Source organism: Typopeltis vanoorti, chromosome 3, assembly GCF_054136105.1.
Source record: "Typopeltis vanoorti isolate ZY-2024b chromosome 3, IOZ_Tvanoo_1.0, whole genome shotgun sequence".
Classification (NCBI taxonomy): Eukaryota; Metazoa; Arthropoda; class Arachnida; order Uropygi; family Thelyphonidae; genus Typopeltis; species Typopeltis vanoorti.
This window is the reverse complement of record NC_143551.1, coordinates 18,615,323-18,636,083: the sequence shown is the minus strand read 5'-3', so window position 1 is coordinate 18,636,083 and position 20,761 is coordinate 18,615,323. Positions and strand designations below refer to the sequence as shown.

The 20,761-nt window shown below is 34.3% G+C and overlaps 1 protein-coding gene across 3 annotated transcripts in view; it reads left to right on the top strand.

Annotated features, from left to right (window-relative positions):
• LOC150107965 (hepatocyte growth factor-regulated tyrosine kinase substrate-like) overlaps positions 1-20,761 on the top strand; it is a 261,894-nt gene that overhangs the window by 85,236 nt on the left and 155,897 nt on the right. For all 3 annotated transcript variants that reach the window (XM_090390574.1, XM_090390576.1, XM_090390577.1), the window contains one exon: positions 1,192-1,313. In XM_090390574.1, coding sequence (XP_090246700.1) covers positions 1,192-1,313 — 122 coding nt within the window. The remainder of the gene's footprint in view (positions 1-1,191; positions 1,314-20,761) is intronic.

Here is a 20,761-nt window from a genome sequence, read left to right as displayed (position 1 = left end):
CTTTCTCGCGCCCACAGCACTGATGTAGTATAGGTCTAACAATGTCTCGTGATTTTTATATTCAGTAAGTTCTCGACCTATGTAGTTAATTCGTTGTGAGGATTTCTGTGCAAGTTGAAAATCTGTGAACGGTGAATAGTGTTTAAATATGATCCATTTGTGACAAATATGTTTGTTTCAAAGAATAAAGCTATACAGGTCCTTCTTATGTTTCAGTAAATGAAAGTTTGAGTAAACTTTCATTTATTCTTTCTTTTAAGCTTACACGGTGATCCGAATGCATTTTTGAAAATTATGGAGACAACTACCGTGTTTGAATAAAAACTTTAGTTTAATATAAATAAATAAATAAACTTTCATTTACCCAATAGGATATTGAGTAGGATCCTATTGAAGATATTTATATAGAAGCATATGTAATTATCAGTAAACTTTTACAAATATTACTATTACATCTTCATTATGAGTATGCATTCTGTACTAATACATGTGTGCAGTCCATAGTACTATGGTTCTTTTTCTTCATAAATTGTTTTATAGTATCAATATTATCTTGGTTTTTTTTTCCTTGCATAAGCATAAATTTTTTTTGGCATTTGTTATATGTTCAATTCAAACCGCCAATAATTTTTTTTTCATTTCTTCTATTAATATGTCTCTTTTCTTGGAAGTGATCGTGGACTGAACTGAACTTTTTATGAGCTGCATAATGCAAACACTATCTCTTACAATAGTTCTAACATTCAATTCATTCATTTTGTACATATGTGCGATGTCTTTTGAACTTATTTCATTTTCCATGTTATTTAATATCTACTTTAGTCTCCAGTTATAATGAACTTCATCTTACACCTGTGAATACATATATTTATTCTCATCACTTTTAAGTTTCTCACACATATTTAGGATTTTTATTTTGTTTTCAGTATGTACTACATAGATTCAGTAACAAGACACAAATTGCATTCAAGAAACAAACCATAGGACAATGATACATCATCTTACTAGGAAAGCCATCTATCATGTTCAAAGTGGCACTTGATAGATGGCATTGCTAGCCTAAGTCGAAGTACTGCAACTGCATAACTGTGTAAATATGGGACTTGTGTGTGAACTGTTGAAAATGCAATTTTTTTAGATTGGATGTTCCTGCAAATTACTATAATAATGCAGAATAATTTACATTTCTAGGTTATAAATTTCCTATTCTTAAAGAGAGTGATGCCATGTTTTTAGCAGATCAGGCACCTGATTGGGCAGATGCAGAGTGTTGCCATAGATGTCGTGTTCAGTTTACTATGGTTCAGAGGAAAGTAAGTATTGCGATTAAAACCAGCTTTGCTGTTAATCTCTCTTTCTTTCTTTTCCCCATTCTTTTTTGCATTTTCTTTCTGGCTGCATCACATCTATATAAACAATATTTACAATTTTTTATTATCATTGGTTATCACGAAATTGTTTTCAGAATGTAATTTTTTTCTTTTGACAGCTTTATATAGTAAAAAAAAAAGTGAACTTTTTAATTTAAAATAGTTACTTAAAAACTATAATTGCAGTATTAGACTTCATTAAAAAATTTGCAGTATTAGACTTCATTAAACTTTATATATATATTTTTTGTCTTGTAATGGTTGGGCTGAGGCTATCACGAAATGTTTCAATATCCTTTGTGAAAATGTTTCTTACAAGTAGAGTGGTTCTTGGTTATTAGTGACTAATTTTTTTTTCAATGAAATCTCATCTCCATAAGTGTTAGCTTCAATATATTAGTTAGGCATTAGTATATTAGCATAATGTACATTAATGCTATGAATTGACTAAGGTTAGGTTATCTGGAAATTTTTCTCTAGAGACAACAAATGGAGCTGTTTTTCAAACCTAGATCTTTCCAACCAAAGGGCTCCACGTATACTGACTGAGCTATGGTAGCTCCAAATGTGAGAATTGTAGATACCAAATTTTTAAATATGCATTATTAAGGTCCATATCTGCTTATTATTTTAACAATTGTATAGCTTTGAATGAACCCACCAGCCATAACTATAAGGTATCAGACCCATGTTCATATGAAGTATTTTACTCAAAAAACAAACAACAACAACAACAAAAAAAAAAAAAAAAAAAAAAAAAATCCTCGGTACAAATATTCGTGAGGGTTCTTTTAATAAGTTGAGTAACTGTTCTAAAAATCTGGCATGAAAATCTGTTAAAAAGATAAACTATGAAAATAAGCTAGAACATCAACTGCATTTGCAGAGGTACTGTGAACAACTCCTCAACTTGGACAACTTTGTAGGGATGCAGTTGACCCAGGTTTTCTTTTCATGCATGACAGTGTCTCTATCCATAAAGTTAAAGTAGTAGAATATCTTGAAACTGAAGATATCCAATGACTGCTGTGTCCAGCACGATAACCAGATGTAAATCCATTCGAACATGTATGGGATGCCCTTGGGTGTCATGTTGTACTCCAACAGTATCCACTGTATTCATTTGTTGAACTGTTGTTCTGGTAAAACAATGGAATTTGTTGCCAGAATTTCAGAGATACCCTTATTTCGATCATAGTCTACTGGTCAAACCTGTTTAGCTGTTAGAAGGGATCACATGTCATCAGTGGTGCACCCAGGGAGGGAGCCAAGAGGCTCTGGTCCCCCAAAAGAAAAAGTTAAAATACACTAAAAAATTTTCTAAATTACTTTTCCTAATTAAAATTCATTTTTTTATTTATGTTGTGTCATGTCTTCTATTTCTATACTACTTATGAATTAGCAGTCACATAAGATGAGAGTACCCTATAGCAGTGTTTCTCAACCTGTGGTCCGTGACGATGGGACAGGTGGTCCACAGGCAGACTTAAATTAACCAAATAAATCTATATATTTTAATTATCCAAACAAAACAAATTAAAATTGAATAAGTAAAAATTATTGAAATAAAATGGATACTTAAAAAATAAAATAAAATTGCGACAGAATGTTCATGAAATGAACATTCTGCCACTATTTTAATTTGTAGCACCAGAATGACGAGTAATAAAAGAGGGATTAAGTGAACAACAATATGGTTTTATTGCTTCCACTTTCCCTTGCTGTTTTGTCATATTTGAAGTGAACATGTGTTGTCCACATGACTCGTACACATTTCAACCAATTGCTTGTTGTTTATTGATTTATATTGTTGAAGGGTTTCCTCCTTCAACCAAGGCATCTTCAGAAGTGCTAAGTAATACTTGGGCAAAGTGTGTTGTGAGTTAACCCCAGTATTTATATATTTTTAGGAAATCTCGTGACTGAAAGATAAAAGCAAGCTGCCAGTTGAGTTGAAATGCTAACTCTCTTCAACCAAATTTCATATTGCTGCTTTTGGGCAGGCGAACCCGCACACATCTAATTAATAACAATAGTTTTTAGTTAGATACTGTGTTTGCCGGTGCAACATATGGTTTTGCTTGAATCTAAATAGCATAGTTTCTATATGAAAGGATATGTGATTCATTAATTAGTGTCATTTTTATCCCAGTTGTATCTAATTGCACTATTTGTTGAGAAATATATTACACTAGTACCTTATTCACTGACATAATAAAAGTACTTGTTTTTCTTGCCTCTGCAATATAGTGGCTATTGGGGGAGGACGTGCTGTTTACCGCTGGAGCAAATTACCATCCCCCGCTCTGAACGTGTTTCAGCTTTTTTTCATTTGCGAGGTATATGCGAAACTTTTTAATTTATTTTTTTGAAAAGTAAAATCAGGGGTACGAGTTATATGCGAGGGCGAGTTATATTCGAGTAAGTATGGTATTTCAATTATGGATAAGTACATTGGTATACCTTCTTTAAATGGAAAAATAGCTCGAATGACAGTGATAATACAAAACAAGTTTGTAATGACAGTTTGTGTGTAGTTTCTGAAGAGAAAGAAGTTTGTGACGAATCCACAGAAACACAGAATTTCCATCAGTTGCAATGCGATAATATTAATAATCTGAACGAAAGGAAAGATGTGCTGACTTGCTGGACACTCGACCAGTGGATTGCATTCAAAGGTAAATACAATTGGTTATTTTGTAGAAACATTTTTCTGTTTTGTGAACTTTTCTCCCTTTACGGTAATTATGCCTACATTATTGTTATTATTCAACAATTGTTTACAGTTTTGAATGGGTATATAAATCAATATCAACAGTAGCCTGATTACGAATGCATGATGAAAGGGACGGGGAGGTTTGGAGCTTCCCCAGATAGTATTCAAAAGGTAAATACAGTTGGTTATTTTGTATAGGACCCTGAAACTTATTAGTTTAGAATTTAACCACTGGGAAAGCATTTGTGTTCACCTCAAAACTCTGAAAAAGAATTTGGAAACATTTTCCGAATAACTTTTATAAGAAATTTCGTGGGTTCATGATCCATTTCAGGCTTGCAGTCACAAGAATGACCTTTCGTTATCGAAAAAAGAACAGCTAATTGAGCTTTCAAGTGACAGTGGGCTTAAAATGCAATTCTGTGATCATGGTTTGGCTCGATTCTGGATCTTGCCTTCACTGAGAAGGGAATTTCCCTAATTATCTGAGGAAGTATCGAAAATTGTTATGTAGTTTTCTACAACCTACTTTGCGAGAAAGGATTTTCATCGCTCCTTCAAATAAAAACAAAATACAGAATTCATTTTAGTGTGTGTGCCGATCTTCGACTGAAGTTGACCAATATTGAACCAGATATTGCTGAGAAGCTCATCCATCTTATTAAAAGTAAATAGTAAATAATTATCATATTGTTTTTCCCAAAAGATAATCCCCACATACATTTTTAAAAAAATTACATAACTTAGTGGTCCACAGAATTGTTTTAGGCATTTTACTCGTCCTTGGTGTTAGAAAGGGTGAGAAACGCAGTCCGTGGAAATGCTGTATCTGTGATTGAAATAAGAAATTGCATTGGCATGATTGAAGAGGTACATGATTTCTTCAATACCCCTAAGAGACAGGACATCCTTGTTGACAACATTGATAAATATACACTGGATACTAAGAGACAGAAACTACACCAAGTTTGCCCGACTAAGTGGGTGGAACGCCATGATGCCATCATGTCCATGATGGAATTATATGATGCAGTGATTCATAGTCTTGAAACAATCATTTCTTGGGAAGACAGACTCGTCCTCTAACGCAAAACTTTTGAATAATTCATTGTGTGAATTTGATTTTATAATATCTTTATTTAGCTTGCAAAAAATATTTGCATTCACCTTACCATTGTCTAAAATAATGCAAAAATCTGACAGTGACCTCTTAATTGTCCTAAATTTTGTTGATGATGTTGTGGCTCAATTAAATACGATTCGTGAAACACCAGAGTCTTCCTTTAAAGATATTTATGATGAATCATGTATAAAAGCCAATAATTTTAATATTGGCATTAAAAAGCCAAGGACTACATCAAAACAAACATTAAGGTCCAATGTTCCAGCCGATTCTGTAGAAGAGTATTTCAGGAGAACTATTTTCATTCCATTTATTGATCAAATATTGACTCAACTTCAGGATTGTTTCACTTGGCACAGCAACATTTTGAAAAAAAATTTTTCTCTTCTACCAAATGGAAAAGATGCTCCAACAGCAAGTGCAATGGAAGATTTTCGTCAGTTGTGTGAATTTTATGCCAGTGATTTGCCTTATACAAATCCAGCAATTTTGAACGCTGAATTCAAGTTGTAGTATAAGAAATTTGAAAAACAGTTTACAATAGCTCCATGCAAAAATGCTGCTGATTCAGTTTCAAAGTGTGACAAAATGATATATCCTAACATCTATAACTTATTAAAAATATTTGCAACGCTTCCGGTAACAACATGCATCAGTGAAATGTCATTTTGTAACTTACGCCTTTTAAAAACCTATTTAAGATCTACCGTGACACAATCGCGATTGAACGGACTGGCTTTGCTGTATAATACACAGAGAGATTAATGTAACCACGACTGAAATAATTCAAGAGCTTTGTGAAAAGAAAACTGGATTTTATTCTTTAAATAAATTTTTATAATCATCTAATGAATTTTATTTAATGAATGAAATTTAACAAATTTTAGTTGAACGGATAAAAATATTTTTAATGCAAATTCATTGCATTAAAAATATTTTATCTGTTCAACTCTGCCCTCCTCCCTCAAGATTAAATCCTGGGTGCGCCATTGCATGTCATAATGATATTTTTTCAGGTTTTTATTATTTTGGTGAACACTATGGTTCAGGATACAAGCATATAGGAGGATTTGAAATTAGAAATGGTCATCACTTAATTTTAAGCAGGATATCATAAAAATATCATATGAATAAAATGTAAGGCAATTTTAAAAAGAATTAAAGTTGAGCAGCTTTTATTTTAGAGATGAATGGATTGGATTTGATTAATCTATGGAGGCATGTGGTGAAGAATAAAATCAGAACTCCATAATTGACATAAGAGGTGAAAAAGATGAAAGCATATTGAAAATTCCTCAAATAATTTGGCAGTTACCTGAGAGAGAGAGACATAAGAGAGAAAGCAAGTTATGAGTAAAAGTCATGGGAAGACTTGGATGAAAATATGGAAGACAAATATCATAACCTTAGGATGCAAAATATTCTGGTGTAGCTATTGAAGAAGAGCATCAGAATTGAGGAAAGTGTTCTGTCAAAAGCTTTAGAGATGATAAAGATATTCTGGATGTCTGGAGTAATTACTTTCAATGATTGCTACATGACAAGAAGTAATATTAGTACAAAATATTCAAGAGGAATGCAATCATTAGCACATACTTAGCCTGTGGAGTATAAAAAGTCATCAGAAACCTGAGCTGTGGAAAGATAGATGGATGATATTCATCCAGAAATGCTTAAATATGGAGGTATAAGTTATATTATAGTAGCTACACTGAAAAATTCAGAAGGCCTGGTTAGAAGGTAGAATTCCGGATGATTGGAGTAGCTCTAATAGTTTCCATCTATAAGAAGAGAAACTGAATGTGAGAATAATTACAGAAAAATTTGTTTACTAAGTGTTACAGGTAAAATTTATGGAATTATACCTGAGTGGAAGCTAAGAAAAATTGTGGAAGAGAAACTTGGGGAAGAATAAGCAGGGTTCAGGCCAAATAGGGGCTGTGAGATCATATTTTTCCTTTACAATAAATAATTTAGAAAATGTGAGAATATTAACAAGAATCTGTGTGTTTTGTAGATCTGGAAAAACACACTCATGCATGCAGACACACATCATCGTGTCAAGAGAAAAGCTTTTCAAAATGTTACAAGTATATTGGGTAAGTGGCATATTATATATAGCAATACATAGTTTGTATGACAAGTAAATATGCATCTCCACTCTTATTCATTATCTATATGGATAACATTTTGAAAGAAAGTAGCATTAAACACACACACACACACACACACACACACACACACACACACACACACACACACACACACACACACACACACACACACACACACACACACACACACACCAAATCTGATATCAGACATTCAACTATCAGCATCTTTGCTTTATGCAGATGATGAGCTAAACCAGGGGGCAGTAACCTTTTTTCCACTGCAGATCACATTTTGCAATTTTTATGTTCACCACTTAATGTGTGGGTTACACAGGGAGGGGGGGGGGTTGATGTTAGTAAAAAAAACAAATGAAGTACTAAGCATTACAGAAAATCAAAACCTTTATTGTTCTTATAAATTAATATGAAAAAAAGCACAAAAATATGTTAAATAGTATTTTAATATTGCAAACACGAATATATATATATATTTAAAAATCACAAATTTATATAAAAGTTATCACAGAAATATGTCTATAATGAAAGCATAATATAAATAAGGATAAATATATATAAACATTTATAAAACATGTATATACAAAATCAAACAATAGAAAAATAGTATTATTTTACAGTTTTAATGACTTCCTTGGTTTTGTTTATCTTTGCATTTGGTTGATAATTAGGAATCCCAGATACAATGGAAAAAAATACAGAACACTTATGACTGAGGGTGAAAGCTTAGTACGCTCATCCATCATATATATGCCAGTCTTGCAAAATGATTCTAACTTTCCAAGTGTGTGCATGCAGTGGCGCACCCAGGATTTAATCTTGGGGGGGGGGGGGGGGGGGAGTTGAACGGATAAAAATATTTTTAATACAATGAATTTGTATTAAAATAGTTGAACGGATAAAAATATTTTTATCCGTTCAACAAAAATTTGTTAAATTCCATTCATTCAATAAAATTCATTAGGTGATTATAAAAATTTATTTAAAGAATAAAATCCACTTTTTTTTTCTTTTTACAAAGCTCTTAAATTATTTCAGTCGTGGTTACGTTAATCTCTCTCTGTGTGTATATATAGCAAAGCCAGTCCGTTGAATCGTGATTGTGTCATGGTAGATCTTAAATAGGTTTCTAAAAGGCGTAAGTTACAAAATGACCTTTCACTGATGCATGTTGTTACCAGAAGCATTGCTGATATTTTTAATAAGTTATAGATGTTAGGATATATCATTTTGTCACACTTTGAAACTGAATCAACTGCAGTTTTGCATGGAGCTATTGCAAACAGTTTTTTAAATTTCTTATACCACAACTTGAATTTGGCATTCAAAATTGCTGGATTTGTATAAGGCAAATCACTGGCATAAAATTCACACAATTGACGAAAATCTTCCATTGCACTTGCTGTTGGAGCATCTTTTCCATTTGGTAGAAGAGAAAAAAATATATTTCAAAATGTTGTAGTGCCGAGTGAAATGTTCATGAAGTTGAGTCAATATTTGGTCATAAATGGAATGATGAAATAGTCTTCTACAGAATCGACTGGAATATCGGACCTTAATGTTTGTTTTGATAAAGTCCTTGGCTTTTTAATGTCAATATGAAAATTATTGGCTTTTATATATGCTTCATCGTAAATATCTTTAAATGAAAAATCTGATGTTTCACGAACGGTATTTAATTGAGCCACAACATCATCAACAAAATTTAGGACAGTTAAGAGGTCACTGTCAGATTTTTGCATTATTTTAGACAATGGTAAGGTGCACGCAAATATTTTTTGCAAGCTAAATAAAGATATAAATCTTAAAAGATATTAATATTATAATATAAACAACAAGGACGTCCTGTCTTTTATGGGTATTGAAGAAATTGTGTACCTTTTCAATTATGCCAATGCAATTTCTTATTTGTCACAGATATAGCATTTCCAAGTGCCAAATTCAAACTATGTGATGCACAATGAACATATAATGCTTGTCGATATTATTATTACATAACACCTCCAGGTAGTCAAAAACATATCGAGGAAAGGTACCTACTCTACAACCCTCCGTCTTTACCAGCCACAACTACAATCATCGTCATCTATGCCAACGCTGTCTACCGCCGACCACTAGTATTTTCACAGACAATCACAAACATCCATGCCCACGGCGGGATTTGAACTCGCAGCCAAAAGGCTGCGAGTTCGAATCCCGCACTAAGACAAATTCTGTATCACTGACACACACTAAGACAAATTCTGTATTTTGTTTTTATTTGAAGGAGCGATGAAAATCCTTTCTTGCAAAGATAGGTTATAGAAAACTGCATGACGATTTTCGACTTCTTCAAATAATTCAGGAAATTCACTTCTCACTGAAGGCGAGATCCAGAATCGAGGCAAACCACGATCACGGAATTGCATTTTAAGCCCACTGTCACTTGACAATTAACGTTTCCAAATTCTGTTTCAGAATTTGGAAACGTTTTCGAGTGTATTCATTTAGAATTTAATCCAGTGGCAAAATTCTAAACTAATAAGTTTCAGGGCCCTATACAAAATAACCAATTTTATTTACCTTTTGAATCCGGGGAAGCTCCAAACTCCCTGTCCCTTTCTTCATGTGTTTGTAATCAGGCTACTGTTGATATTGATTTATATACACATTCAAAACTGTAAACAATTGTTGAATAATGATACAATAATGTAGGCATAATTACCGTAAAGGGAGAAAAGTCACAAAACAGAAAAATGTTCCCACAAAATAACCAGTTGTATTTACCTTTGAATGCGATCCACTGGTCAAGTGTCCAGCAAGTCAGCACATCTTTCCTTTCGTTCAACGTATTAATATCATCGCATTGCAACTGATGGGAATTCTGTGTTTCTGTGGATTCGTCACAAACTTCTTTCTCTTCAGAATCTACACACAAACTGTCATTACAACTCGTTTTGTATTATCACTGTCATCCAAGATATTTTTCCATTTAAAGAAGGTCAGTGTACTTATCCATAATTGAAATTCTGTACTTACTCTCATATAACTCTCACCCATGATTTTACTTTGCGAAAAAAGAAATTAAAACGTTTTGCATGTACCTCGCAAATGGAAAATAACTGAAACACGTTTAGAGCAGACGATAGTAATTTGCTCCCACATAAACAAGATACCCTCCCCCCAATAGCCACTATATTGCAGAGGCAAGAAAAACAGGTACTTTTATTATGTCAGTGAATAAGGTATAAGCAGTCTGTGTGATATATTTCTCACCAAATAGTGCAATTAGAGACAACTGGGATAAAAACGACACTAATTAATAAATCACATGTCGCCTCATACAGAAACTATGCTGTATATATAGACTAAAGCAAAACCATATGTTGCACCAGGAAACACACATTTAACTAAAAACTATTGTTATTAATTAGATGTGTGCGAGTTCGCCTGCCCCAAAGCAGCAATAAAGTTCAACCGAAAGTGTTAAAATTCTTAAACATGTTAAAACAAACATATATATATATATATATATATATATATATATATACAGGGTGTTCGGGATAAATTTGACATATTTATAATTAATTATATTTTTCCGTAAGTTACATGTATTAACACACACTTCTCTTCATTTAAAAGTTTGGACCCTTCTTCATTCATATACAAGATGTCAGAAAGGATGGATAGCTGGAACCCACCTGAATCATGGAAGAGAATAACTTGTATCATGATGATTCGTGCCCGCCATCAAAATAAGGATATTACGACTGCTGCCCAATGCTCCCTGAATACAGTAAAAACAATCAGGCATGAACTAGAGACTTGCAATGGTGACTACGAGGATGTAGCAAGAAGAAAGATCCCTAGCAGACGATCTGATTGCGTTCGTACAGCAGAATTCCTCGCAAATCTGCAGGAACAGGTGTTGAAGAACCCTGGCATTGGAATTCGGGCTTTGTTCGTGGAGTTGCTAACTGTAGTCAAGCCCTGGATAACAAGGGTAGCCAATGGTAGGCCGTATGTATGGCAGCAGGATTCGGCCCCTTGCCACACCTCTGGGAAAAGTCAAAAATGGTTGTCTGAAAATTTCTACGACTTCACCAGTCCAAATGTTTGGCCTCCAAACTCCCCAGACCTTAACCCCATGGATTATTTTGTATGGGGCGCAGTTGAAAAAGACACCAATCGCACTTCCAGTAATACAAAAGCCCAGTTAATGGATAAAATTAAAACAGTTTTTGCGGCCCTTCCCAGGGAGACTGTAGCATCAGCTTGTTCGAGGTTCCGAAGCAGAATTGAAGCTGTGATCGATGCTAATGGTGGTTATTTTGAGTAAATCTTGTTGATAGTATTGTAATTAACTCTGCCTGTAATGTTTTTTTGTCAATTCATTAAATTTAATAGATACAAAGAAGATTTTCTTTTTCCTTACGAAACTGTCAAATTTATCCCGAACACCCTGTATATATTAAAAAAGGCTGTTACTGACTTGTTTCTTTGCTCTCATAATTTCTAACTTTTGAGCCATCTGGATCTGCCTTAGTCTTTCTGACTCTTCAGCTTCCCTTCTCAGTTTTTCTTTATGTTCTTCTCTTAGAGCATCAAGAGCTGCTCTGGCATCTTTCACTTGTGCCAGCTTATCCTGAAGACCTTCAAAGTAAGCTGAAAAGAGATGGTAGATAGATTTTGTAATTCGATACTCAAACATCTAGGATTTAATAAAATGTATTCAATGTAATGAATCTTAAATAGAAAATGTTAAGATCTTAAATAGAAAAGTTGCACTTGGGAACAACCTAGATGTTATTTAAAATGTTCAGAATATCTATCACTGATGTAAAAAGTGGTATGATGACAATGCAGCAAACTAGCAGACAAGTTTCAATCAGTGTTATACTGGTAATCTGCTGAACAGCATTTGACAATTCCACTTTGTGGCATTGTTTTGTGGCTTTGTGATTGATTACAGCTGATTACTATCTCCCTAGTAATCAGCTGCAACCCTTTCAAGAGAGGAAGTCACAGGATCAGATCAGATACACATGTGATCATCACATATGTATCTGATCTGATCCTGTGGTCTATCTAATCACAGCATTTCTAACTATTCTAGAATAGTTAGAAATGCTGTGATTTTTTTCTCTCTTCATTGCTATAAATGTTGAAGGAATTGATGTGCAACATTCTGTTATATTTTGATTTTTGTATCTTTCTCTAGCTCTTTGTGCATTTTCTTAAACTTTATTAGTCCATATGATTGAACTTTTAAATTCAGTCAGTTCTGTTTCTAAATTAATTATTTCCTAAAAATTCAAAGTAATGTAATGTATGTGCAACTTTAGTTTTATCAAAGTCCTCTGGATTAATTATGAAACTAAATATAGCACATGCATAATCAAATTTTGAAATTGATTTTCATATTTCATTTTTATATTTTTAGCATAATCATTAAAAATTGTACGTTTAAATTTTCAACTGGCTCTTAACCATCCTCCATGAGTTTTTTTTTACCATGGGAAAGTATTTAAGTTGCGATGCAATGTCTTAATGTCCTTACTAAAAAAAAAAGTTTGTTCACAAAGCTTTTCCATTCTTGTTGATGCATATATAAAATAGTAAGATTTTTATCCTGTAGACGAAGATTGAAATCATTGAACTAATTCATTATATCAGTTAATAGCCAAAGTTTTAACCAAGCAAAATTAAGTTGCCCAAAATTTTTGCCTAATTTATTTAAAAATATTTTAATTTCATTGATACAAGCTACAAATTGACATAAAATTTTGTCTCTGCTTAACCATTGAACTTCTGAATGTAACAATAGATAGCCATATTCTAAGTCCATATCTTCCAACAATAATTTAGAATCATCTACTTGTGAGAGCTGAACATGCTTCAATTAAATTTATTATTTTTATCACAATAAACAATAACTTCCAACAGAATCAGCATAACGAATTGTTTTGCTGATTCTTTAGCACACAGAATTTCTTCACAAATTATACAATGAATGATAAAATTGTCAGCAAATTTCATTTTTGAAAAGTTCTATAAATCCAATATTTTTGCTGCACATGACTGGGGCACTGTCAGTCATTACAGTTTCTTTGTCTAATTTTCTTCCTTCACTGTGAAATGCATTATCTTTGAAAAATATCAGATCCTTAAGTAGCATCCAATTAGTGTTGTGCATAATTCTTCTTTGATTTGTTGTGATTTAATTTGGCCATAACAAGCTACTATTGAGAACCGAGCAAATATTATTAATATGTGCTCAATTGTCAAGAGCAATACTACAGCACATGAAAATTGACCATTTTTCATCATCATCATCATCAAATTCCTGCCATGTACCCTCAAGGGGTGTACAGGATATGACAGTACTACATGAAAAAATTACATCATTACTAACTTCCTATCTACAATTTTCCTCCAAATCAGTCTGTTACTTGTCAAGACTCCAACATTATCAGATCTTATATTTCTATCGTCTAAGGCACTTTGTACCGTATCAATCCACCTATATCTTGGTCTTCCTCTGGGTCGTTTTCCTGCCAACCTCGCATAGAACACTTGTTTTGCTAATCTTTCCTCTCCCATTCTATTTAAGTGACCATACCATCTGAGATTAGCTCTGCTAACGCATTCCTGGATGCTGACAATGTCAAGTTCTTTCCTAATATCCTCATTTTTAATATGATATTGCCATTGATGCCATCTGTTCACGCCTCTAATCTTTCTCAGGACTCTCATATCTGCGGTCTCTAGTCTTTGGTCAAGTGTTTTACTTCTGACCCAGCTCTCAGATCCATAAGTTAAAATTGGTTTGAACACAGTCTTGTATACAGCTAATTTAGTGTTCCGACTAATTTCTTTCTTATTCCATATGAATTTATTCAATTGACTTCCTACGATACCAGCTTTGCTGATTCTGTTGTCTATTTCTATATTTAGTTTACCATCTTCAGTAAAAATTGTGCCTAAGTAGCTGAAATGTTTTACTTGTTCCACAGGTTCTCCATTCACAACACAGTTGACATTTTCAATGATTCTGCCTATTTTCATTGTCTTTGTCTTTTTATTGCTGACCTTCATACCATATCTATTACAACAGCTATTCAATTTAGTAAGAGAATCTTGCAGACTTGTAGCGGATTTATTTAGAAGTATAACATCATCCGCATAAAGCAAAGAGCTGACATTAACATCTCCAATTTTGATATCAGGTTTAATACCACATTCCTTCATAATGTGATCCATATAGATAATGAATAACAGAGGGGATAATGTACATCCTTGTTTCACACCAGATTTAACATTAAACGATCCACCTGTACTTCCTTCAATTCTAACTGCTGACTCACAACTCAAATAAAGACTAAGTATTGCTTGATACAATGCCCCATTGACACCATATAACTGCAGAGTATTGAATAGCTTCTCTCTTGGCACCTTGTCATATGCCTTTTCCAAATCGACAAAACTTAAATACAGATCTTTGTTATATTCCCATGCTTTCTCAACTATTTGTCGTAAAGTGAAGATCTGATCCTGACAGCCTCTATTTGGCCTGAATCCAGCTTGTTCTTCACCAAGCTTTTCTTACACAATTCTTCTCAACCGTTTCTCAAGTATACTTGCATAGATCTTTCCAGGAACACTCAGTAGGGAAATACCTCTGTAATTCTCACATTCATTTTTATTTCCCTTTTTATATATGGGTACTATGAGAGCTCTACTCCAATCATCGGGAATTCGTCCCTCTGTCCAGGCTTTCTGAACTATGCAGTGTAGCCACTGTAAGACTCTTATACCACCATACTTCAGCATTTCTGGTCGAATATCATCTACTCCTGCTGCCTTTCCACATTTCAAGCCTTTGATGGCTTTTTCTACTTCAAATATGGATATGTATTCCTGACTGCATGCCTGGTCAGTGTTTTTTATCATTGTGCTGTCATCACTGCTTGTTTCATTTAGCAGTTTTTCAAAGTAATTACTCCATACTTCAAGGATATCTTTTTCTCCTGTTTTCATTTCACCTTTATCATCTCTAATTCCTTTTACAGCACTCTTTCCTCCATTCCTAAGCTTCTTCAACAACCTCCAGAATATTTTGCCACCTTCTTGATATTTATTTTCTATATTCTTGCCAAAGTCCTCCCATGACTTTTGTTTAGCTAGTTTTACACACTGTTTAGCTTTCTTACATTTGTCTCTGTATTCTGTAAGAGTAAAAGCTGACTTATTTGCCAGGAACTTTTGATATGCTTTCTTCTTTTCCTTCACTGCCTCTTTAACTTCCTGTGTCCACCAGGGAGTTCTGATTTTTTTATCCTTGCACACAACTTCACCACATGCCTCTCTGGCAGAATCAATCAATGTTTCCTTCAGAGTTTGCCGCTGAATCTCCAAAGTTTGATTCCTGTTCTCAAACTCTTTCATTTTCTTTTCAATAATATTTCTGTATTTTAGTCTACAGTTCACATCTGAGAGCTGCTCAACTTTTATTCGCTTTAAAACTTTCTTACATGTTATTCTTTTCAATATGAAATTCAATTTTATCCTGCTCAAGACTAAATAGTGATCACTTCCAATTTCAAATCCTCTGTACACTCTGGTGTCCTGCACCAGGGAGAAAACATCACTATCAACAATAACATAGTCAATGAGACTTTTCTTATTCCTAGCCTCTTCTCTCCATGTGAATTTGTGCACATTTTTATGTTGGAACATGGTGTTAGTAATAACCAGTCCATGTCCTGAGCAGAAATCCAACAGATATTTGCCATTATTATTAGCTTTGCTCTTTTCTCCAAATTTTCCCAAAATATTTTTGTATGTCTCACAATCATTTCCTACTCTTCTATTTAGATCCCCAACAAGGACCAACTTTTCCTTTTTCATTGTGTCAGTTGCTTTTTCTAAAGCCTCAAAAAATTCCTCCACTTCTACCTTAGTAGAACCTTCTGTGGGACCATAGGCACAAATAAGTCTCATTGTCCAATTCCTCATTCTCATATTTGCCCACATTACTCTACTTGAGACTGACTGCCATTCAAGAAGATTAGCCTCGTATTTTGTGTTGAATACTATGGCTACTCCTTCTTTTCCTTGATTGTCATTGCCTGAATATAACATTTTGTATTTATTGCTCAGAAAGATTTCACAGTTTTGGTCTTTTTTGTTTCAGTCACCCCTATTATGTCGATCTGGTACTTATCTAATTCCTCAGCTAGCTCCATTTCTTTGCCATTCAGGCTTCTTACGTTGATAGTACCGATCTTTAACTCTGGTGATGTTGAGTTGGGGTTTGTTTTCAGATTTGTTCCAGTAGCTGACTTTTCGCTGTTCGCCCTGGCTCCCTGGCGAAAACAACGGGGGCCTTGTTTAACCGGGCGACGCCCCAGCCGGCATGAAATTTTGTCATATTGTACCATCATTTTTTATTTTGGTTTAACTAATAAGAATACAATTTGGTCGGCTAAATCCCAAATTGCCAGCCCATCCTCGTTCGTTCAGTATCAAAGTAGATACCCAACAGGGTGCACCATGAGAAGGTGAGGATTGGACATTAGGTCAGAAGCCCTGGTCGGTTCTCCGCATTCCTATAAAGGCTATGTGGAGGTCTCCTCTCAGTTATACAGCTTTGACCCTTAAACACCATTTGTTCAATATTTTTTTTGACATATTGTCAACTCCACATTGAACACTACAAGCTGCTAAAGGCATCTCTTTAAATATCTTAGTTATATCATTTTGATTCTTAAAATCTTTAAAAAGTCTTTACAGGTAACAGATTGATTTGGAGGAAAATTGTAGATAGGAAGTTAATAATGACGTAAGTTTTTCATGTAGTACTATCATATCCTATACACCCCTTGAGGGTACATGTCTGGAATTTGATGATGATATCTTTAAAAAGTTCCTCAGCATAATCAGTGAAACTATTTTTCAGAAAATCACCATCTGTGAAAGGCTTTCCACATTTTACAATACATAGGGATGTAATAAAGCCAGTTTTGTTGGGTACTGCTCCTGATTTCATAATGATGCTCAATATTGATCTGATAGATCTGACATGGCTAAAAATAAATATTAATTAAATGAAGATGTTATTTATTATTATTATTATATCTTATAAATTCAATCTAAATTTAAAATTACCATCAGCAGCAACCATTTGACTTGCTATCAGTGTAACAGACTTGGTAACGCAATGTCACGTGCATTATCAGTCACTATTGGTATATGTGCATGTTTCATTAAGGATACTAAATAAATTGGGTGAAATCATAAGCGTAGTTCACGATGCAAGGGTAAAATCAAACTATAGAACTACAGAAATAAAACAGTTTTGTGTTATTTAAATATAAATAACACAAAAAGGAATTAACCTATTTAATTTTTTTATTTTTAAAAATTTAGATTATTAGTTTTCAAATACAAACGTTTGGCAGATTACCTGAAAAGTTTTAGCAGGTCATAGGTTACTGACCTCTGAGCTAAACAAGTCTGTTGCATATTTCAGGATTCTTTAACTAAATTGAATAACAGTTGTAAGAAATTTTTCATGAAAATTAGCAATAAAAAGATGAATGCTATGAAAATAAGCAAATCATGAAAACTTAAACTGCATCTCAATAGAGAGCCCATAGAACAGTAAAATATGATGATGATTATTATTAATTATATGCATCTCCCACAGTGAGTCTTCTGACTTCATGGAGATATCCAATATAATAATAATTATTCTTACCAGAAACATTCAGGAAGTCATGGATACGTCGAGGAAGGCCCATGTCAAACTCAAACACCTGCTGTTATACCTATTCTTGAATTCATTCATACTAACTGCACTTATCTCCTACAAAAGCAATCCATTCCAAACATTCACTGCCTTATGAGAGAAAAGTCTAGCTCTTATCACTTTCTTGACTGTATTGCATTCTCAATTACATGGATATCCTCTTATTCACTGTCCATAAAATTAAAATGACTCGGGAAATTTTAACTCTCAGTCACTCTTTCTCCTGTTTGCTAGTGTGTAAAGTAGCTAAATTCTCTCTCTCCTTATAATCTAATGTTCCACAGTCTTAATATCATTCTTTTTACAATCTCTTCACTCTGTGCATTACCTCAGAAACGAGTACATCAGATCTACATATAGTGGTCCAGATGTGGTCATATCACACTTTTGTGAAAAGACAAAAGGACTTCAATGTCAGTGTTTGTTTCAGCATTGCAATTATCATTTGAGTATTTGTAGTCTTTGTTATATGGCCCTTGAACTTCAGTTTATTATCTACTAAAACTTTAAGATCCTTATCCTGATCAGTTTCTTCTAGCATATAAGGGTGTGCTGAAAAGTTGTGATAATCACCATGAAGTAATTGAGGTAGAATCGTAATTTACACATATCAGAAATTTTCACCCCACCCCATAACCACACCAGTATAGTAAGGTATGATATCTCAACACACAAAAGTGCATGACTTTGGTTGAGTAAAGAAGTGAGTAAAGGCATGGTTGGTAAGGGTGGGGAGGACTGGATTTTTTGCCTGAAGAATGGCGAATGAATGGATTGGGTTGCCAGTGTCAGTTGTAAGCATTTTATCATTAATGGATTCAAGAAGTATGATAGCCCGGGGCAGAGCTGACTACTACCGGGTGCGTCCCCAGGTGGCGGATCGGGGAACAGCCTTCAGATATGGAGGTTAGCTGCGATATAAGCAGAGCAATCTGGCGAATAAGCAGCCGTGGACCAACAGCGACTGAGCTATCAGGGCGTGGGGGAGCAGAAGTGGTAACTCTGTCTCACTTAAAACCTCACAAAGCCCAATGACAACTCGGTGACATGGCGAGTAGTGCCGTCATTAAATAAGTACCTACTGGGGTCACTGCCCCTGACATTGGGAAGCAGCATTGTCAGTACTGACACAAGGTTGAAGCCAAATGATGACGGAAAAGCTTGTGATCAGAGATTTGCAGATGGCAATATGATTATATTGTGTACGTCTGTAATACTGCGGAGCAGAAAGCAAATGGAGAAACTACTGCTCTACCTTATCTCCAGAACAACCACCATGGCGAGCAAACCCTTACAATTGGCCCCAAGTTCCCGGCGTCCCTTAAATGGGACAGGGGTGCGAAGAATCTCCGGGCTCAAAATGGTGTCCACTTTTAAAATTGCAACTTGGAATGTCAGAACTCTGTATGAAGCTGGCAAATTAAGAAATGCCACAAGAGAAATGAAGAGGCTGGGCATCCGGATTTTGGGAATTTGCGAGACAAGATGGCCAGGATCTGGAAAGTGTCAACAAGATAATATGACAATGTATTACTCTGGGAATGATGAGAACAAACATCGACATGGTGTAGCTGTAATAGTAGATGAAGAAATCAATAAATCAGTAATAAATTGGATTCCATTTTCTGAAAGGATAATGCTGTTACAACTTAAGGGAAACCCCGTTAACATAAATATCATCCAAGCTTATGCACTCACAGCTGACAAAAGTGAAGAAGATGTTGAAGAGTTTTATGAACACCTAAAAGAGATTAAAAACCTAACAAAGAAACATGATATAAACATAGTGATGGGTGACTTCAATGCAAAAGTGGGAAGAGGGGGTGATGGAGAAATTGTTGGCGAACATAGCTTAGGCACCAGAAATGACAGAGGAGATCGCCTAGTCCAATTCTGTCAGGAAGAAGATCTAACAATAGCAAATACCTGGTTTAAACTTCCACCCAGAAGACTGTACACTTGGAAATCGCCTCAAGATAACCAACATAATATTGTCAGAAATCAAATTGATTATATACTGATAAATAAAAGATTCCACAGTAGTATAAAGAGTGCAAAGACTTATCCTGGAGCAGATATCTCATCAGACCACAATCCCATAGTTGCAGAAATATGTCTTAGATTAAAATCAGCTAAAAAATCACAAAAGAAGAAAAAGAAAATTGATGTAGAAAAACTGAAAGACCCGAACATAAATAAAAGTGCCAAGACACAGCTTAACCTGCGATTACAACAGATTAACATAGAAGAAAATAAAAGTGTGGAATCTCTTTGGAATAGCTTAAAGAATGCCATCGTAACAACAAGTATTGAAGAGTAGGCTATGTGAATAATATAAAACAACAGGAATGGATGACAGATGAGATTCTTTCTCTTATTGATACAAGAAGAATCTATAAAAACAAAGACCTAGCCGGTATACAGAAACACATAACATCATCAAGAAAAAAATAAAAGAAGCCAAGGAAAATTGGATGAAAAATTTATGTACTGAAATTGAACTGCTTCAGAAACAACATGATAATTTCAATCTGTATAAGAAAATCAACAAAATTTCCGGAAAACTGAGGAAAAAGCAAATAGTGTCTCTAAGAGACGAAAATGGAAAAATAGTTCTAGAAGAAGAGAATA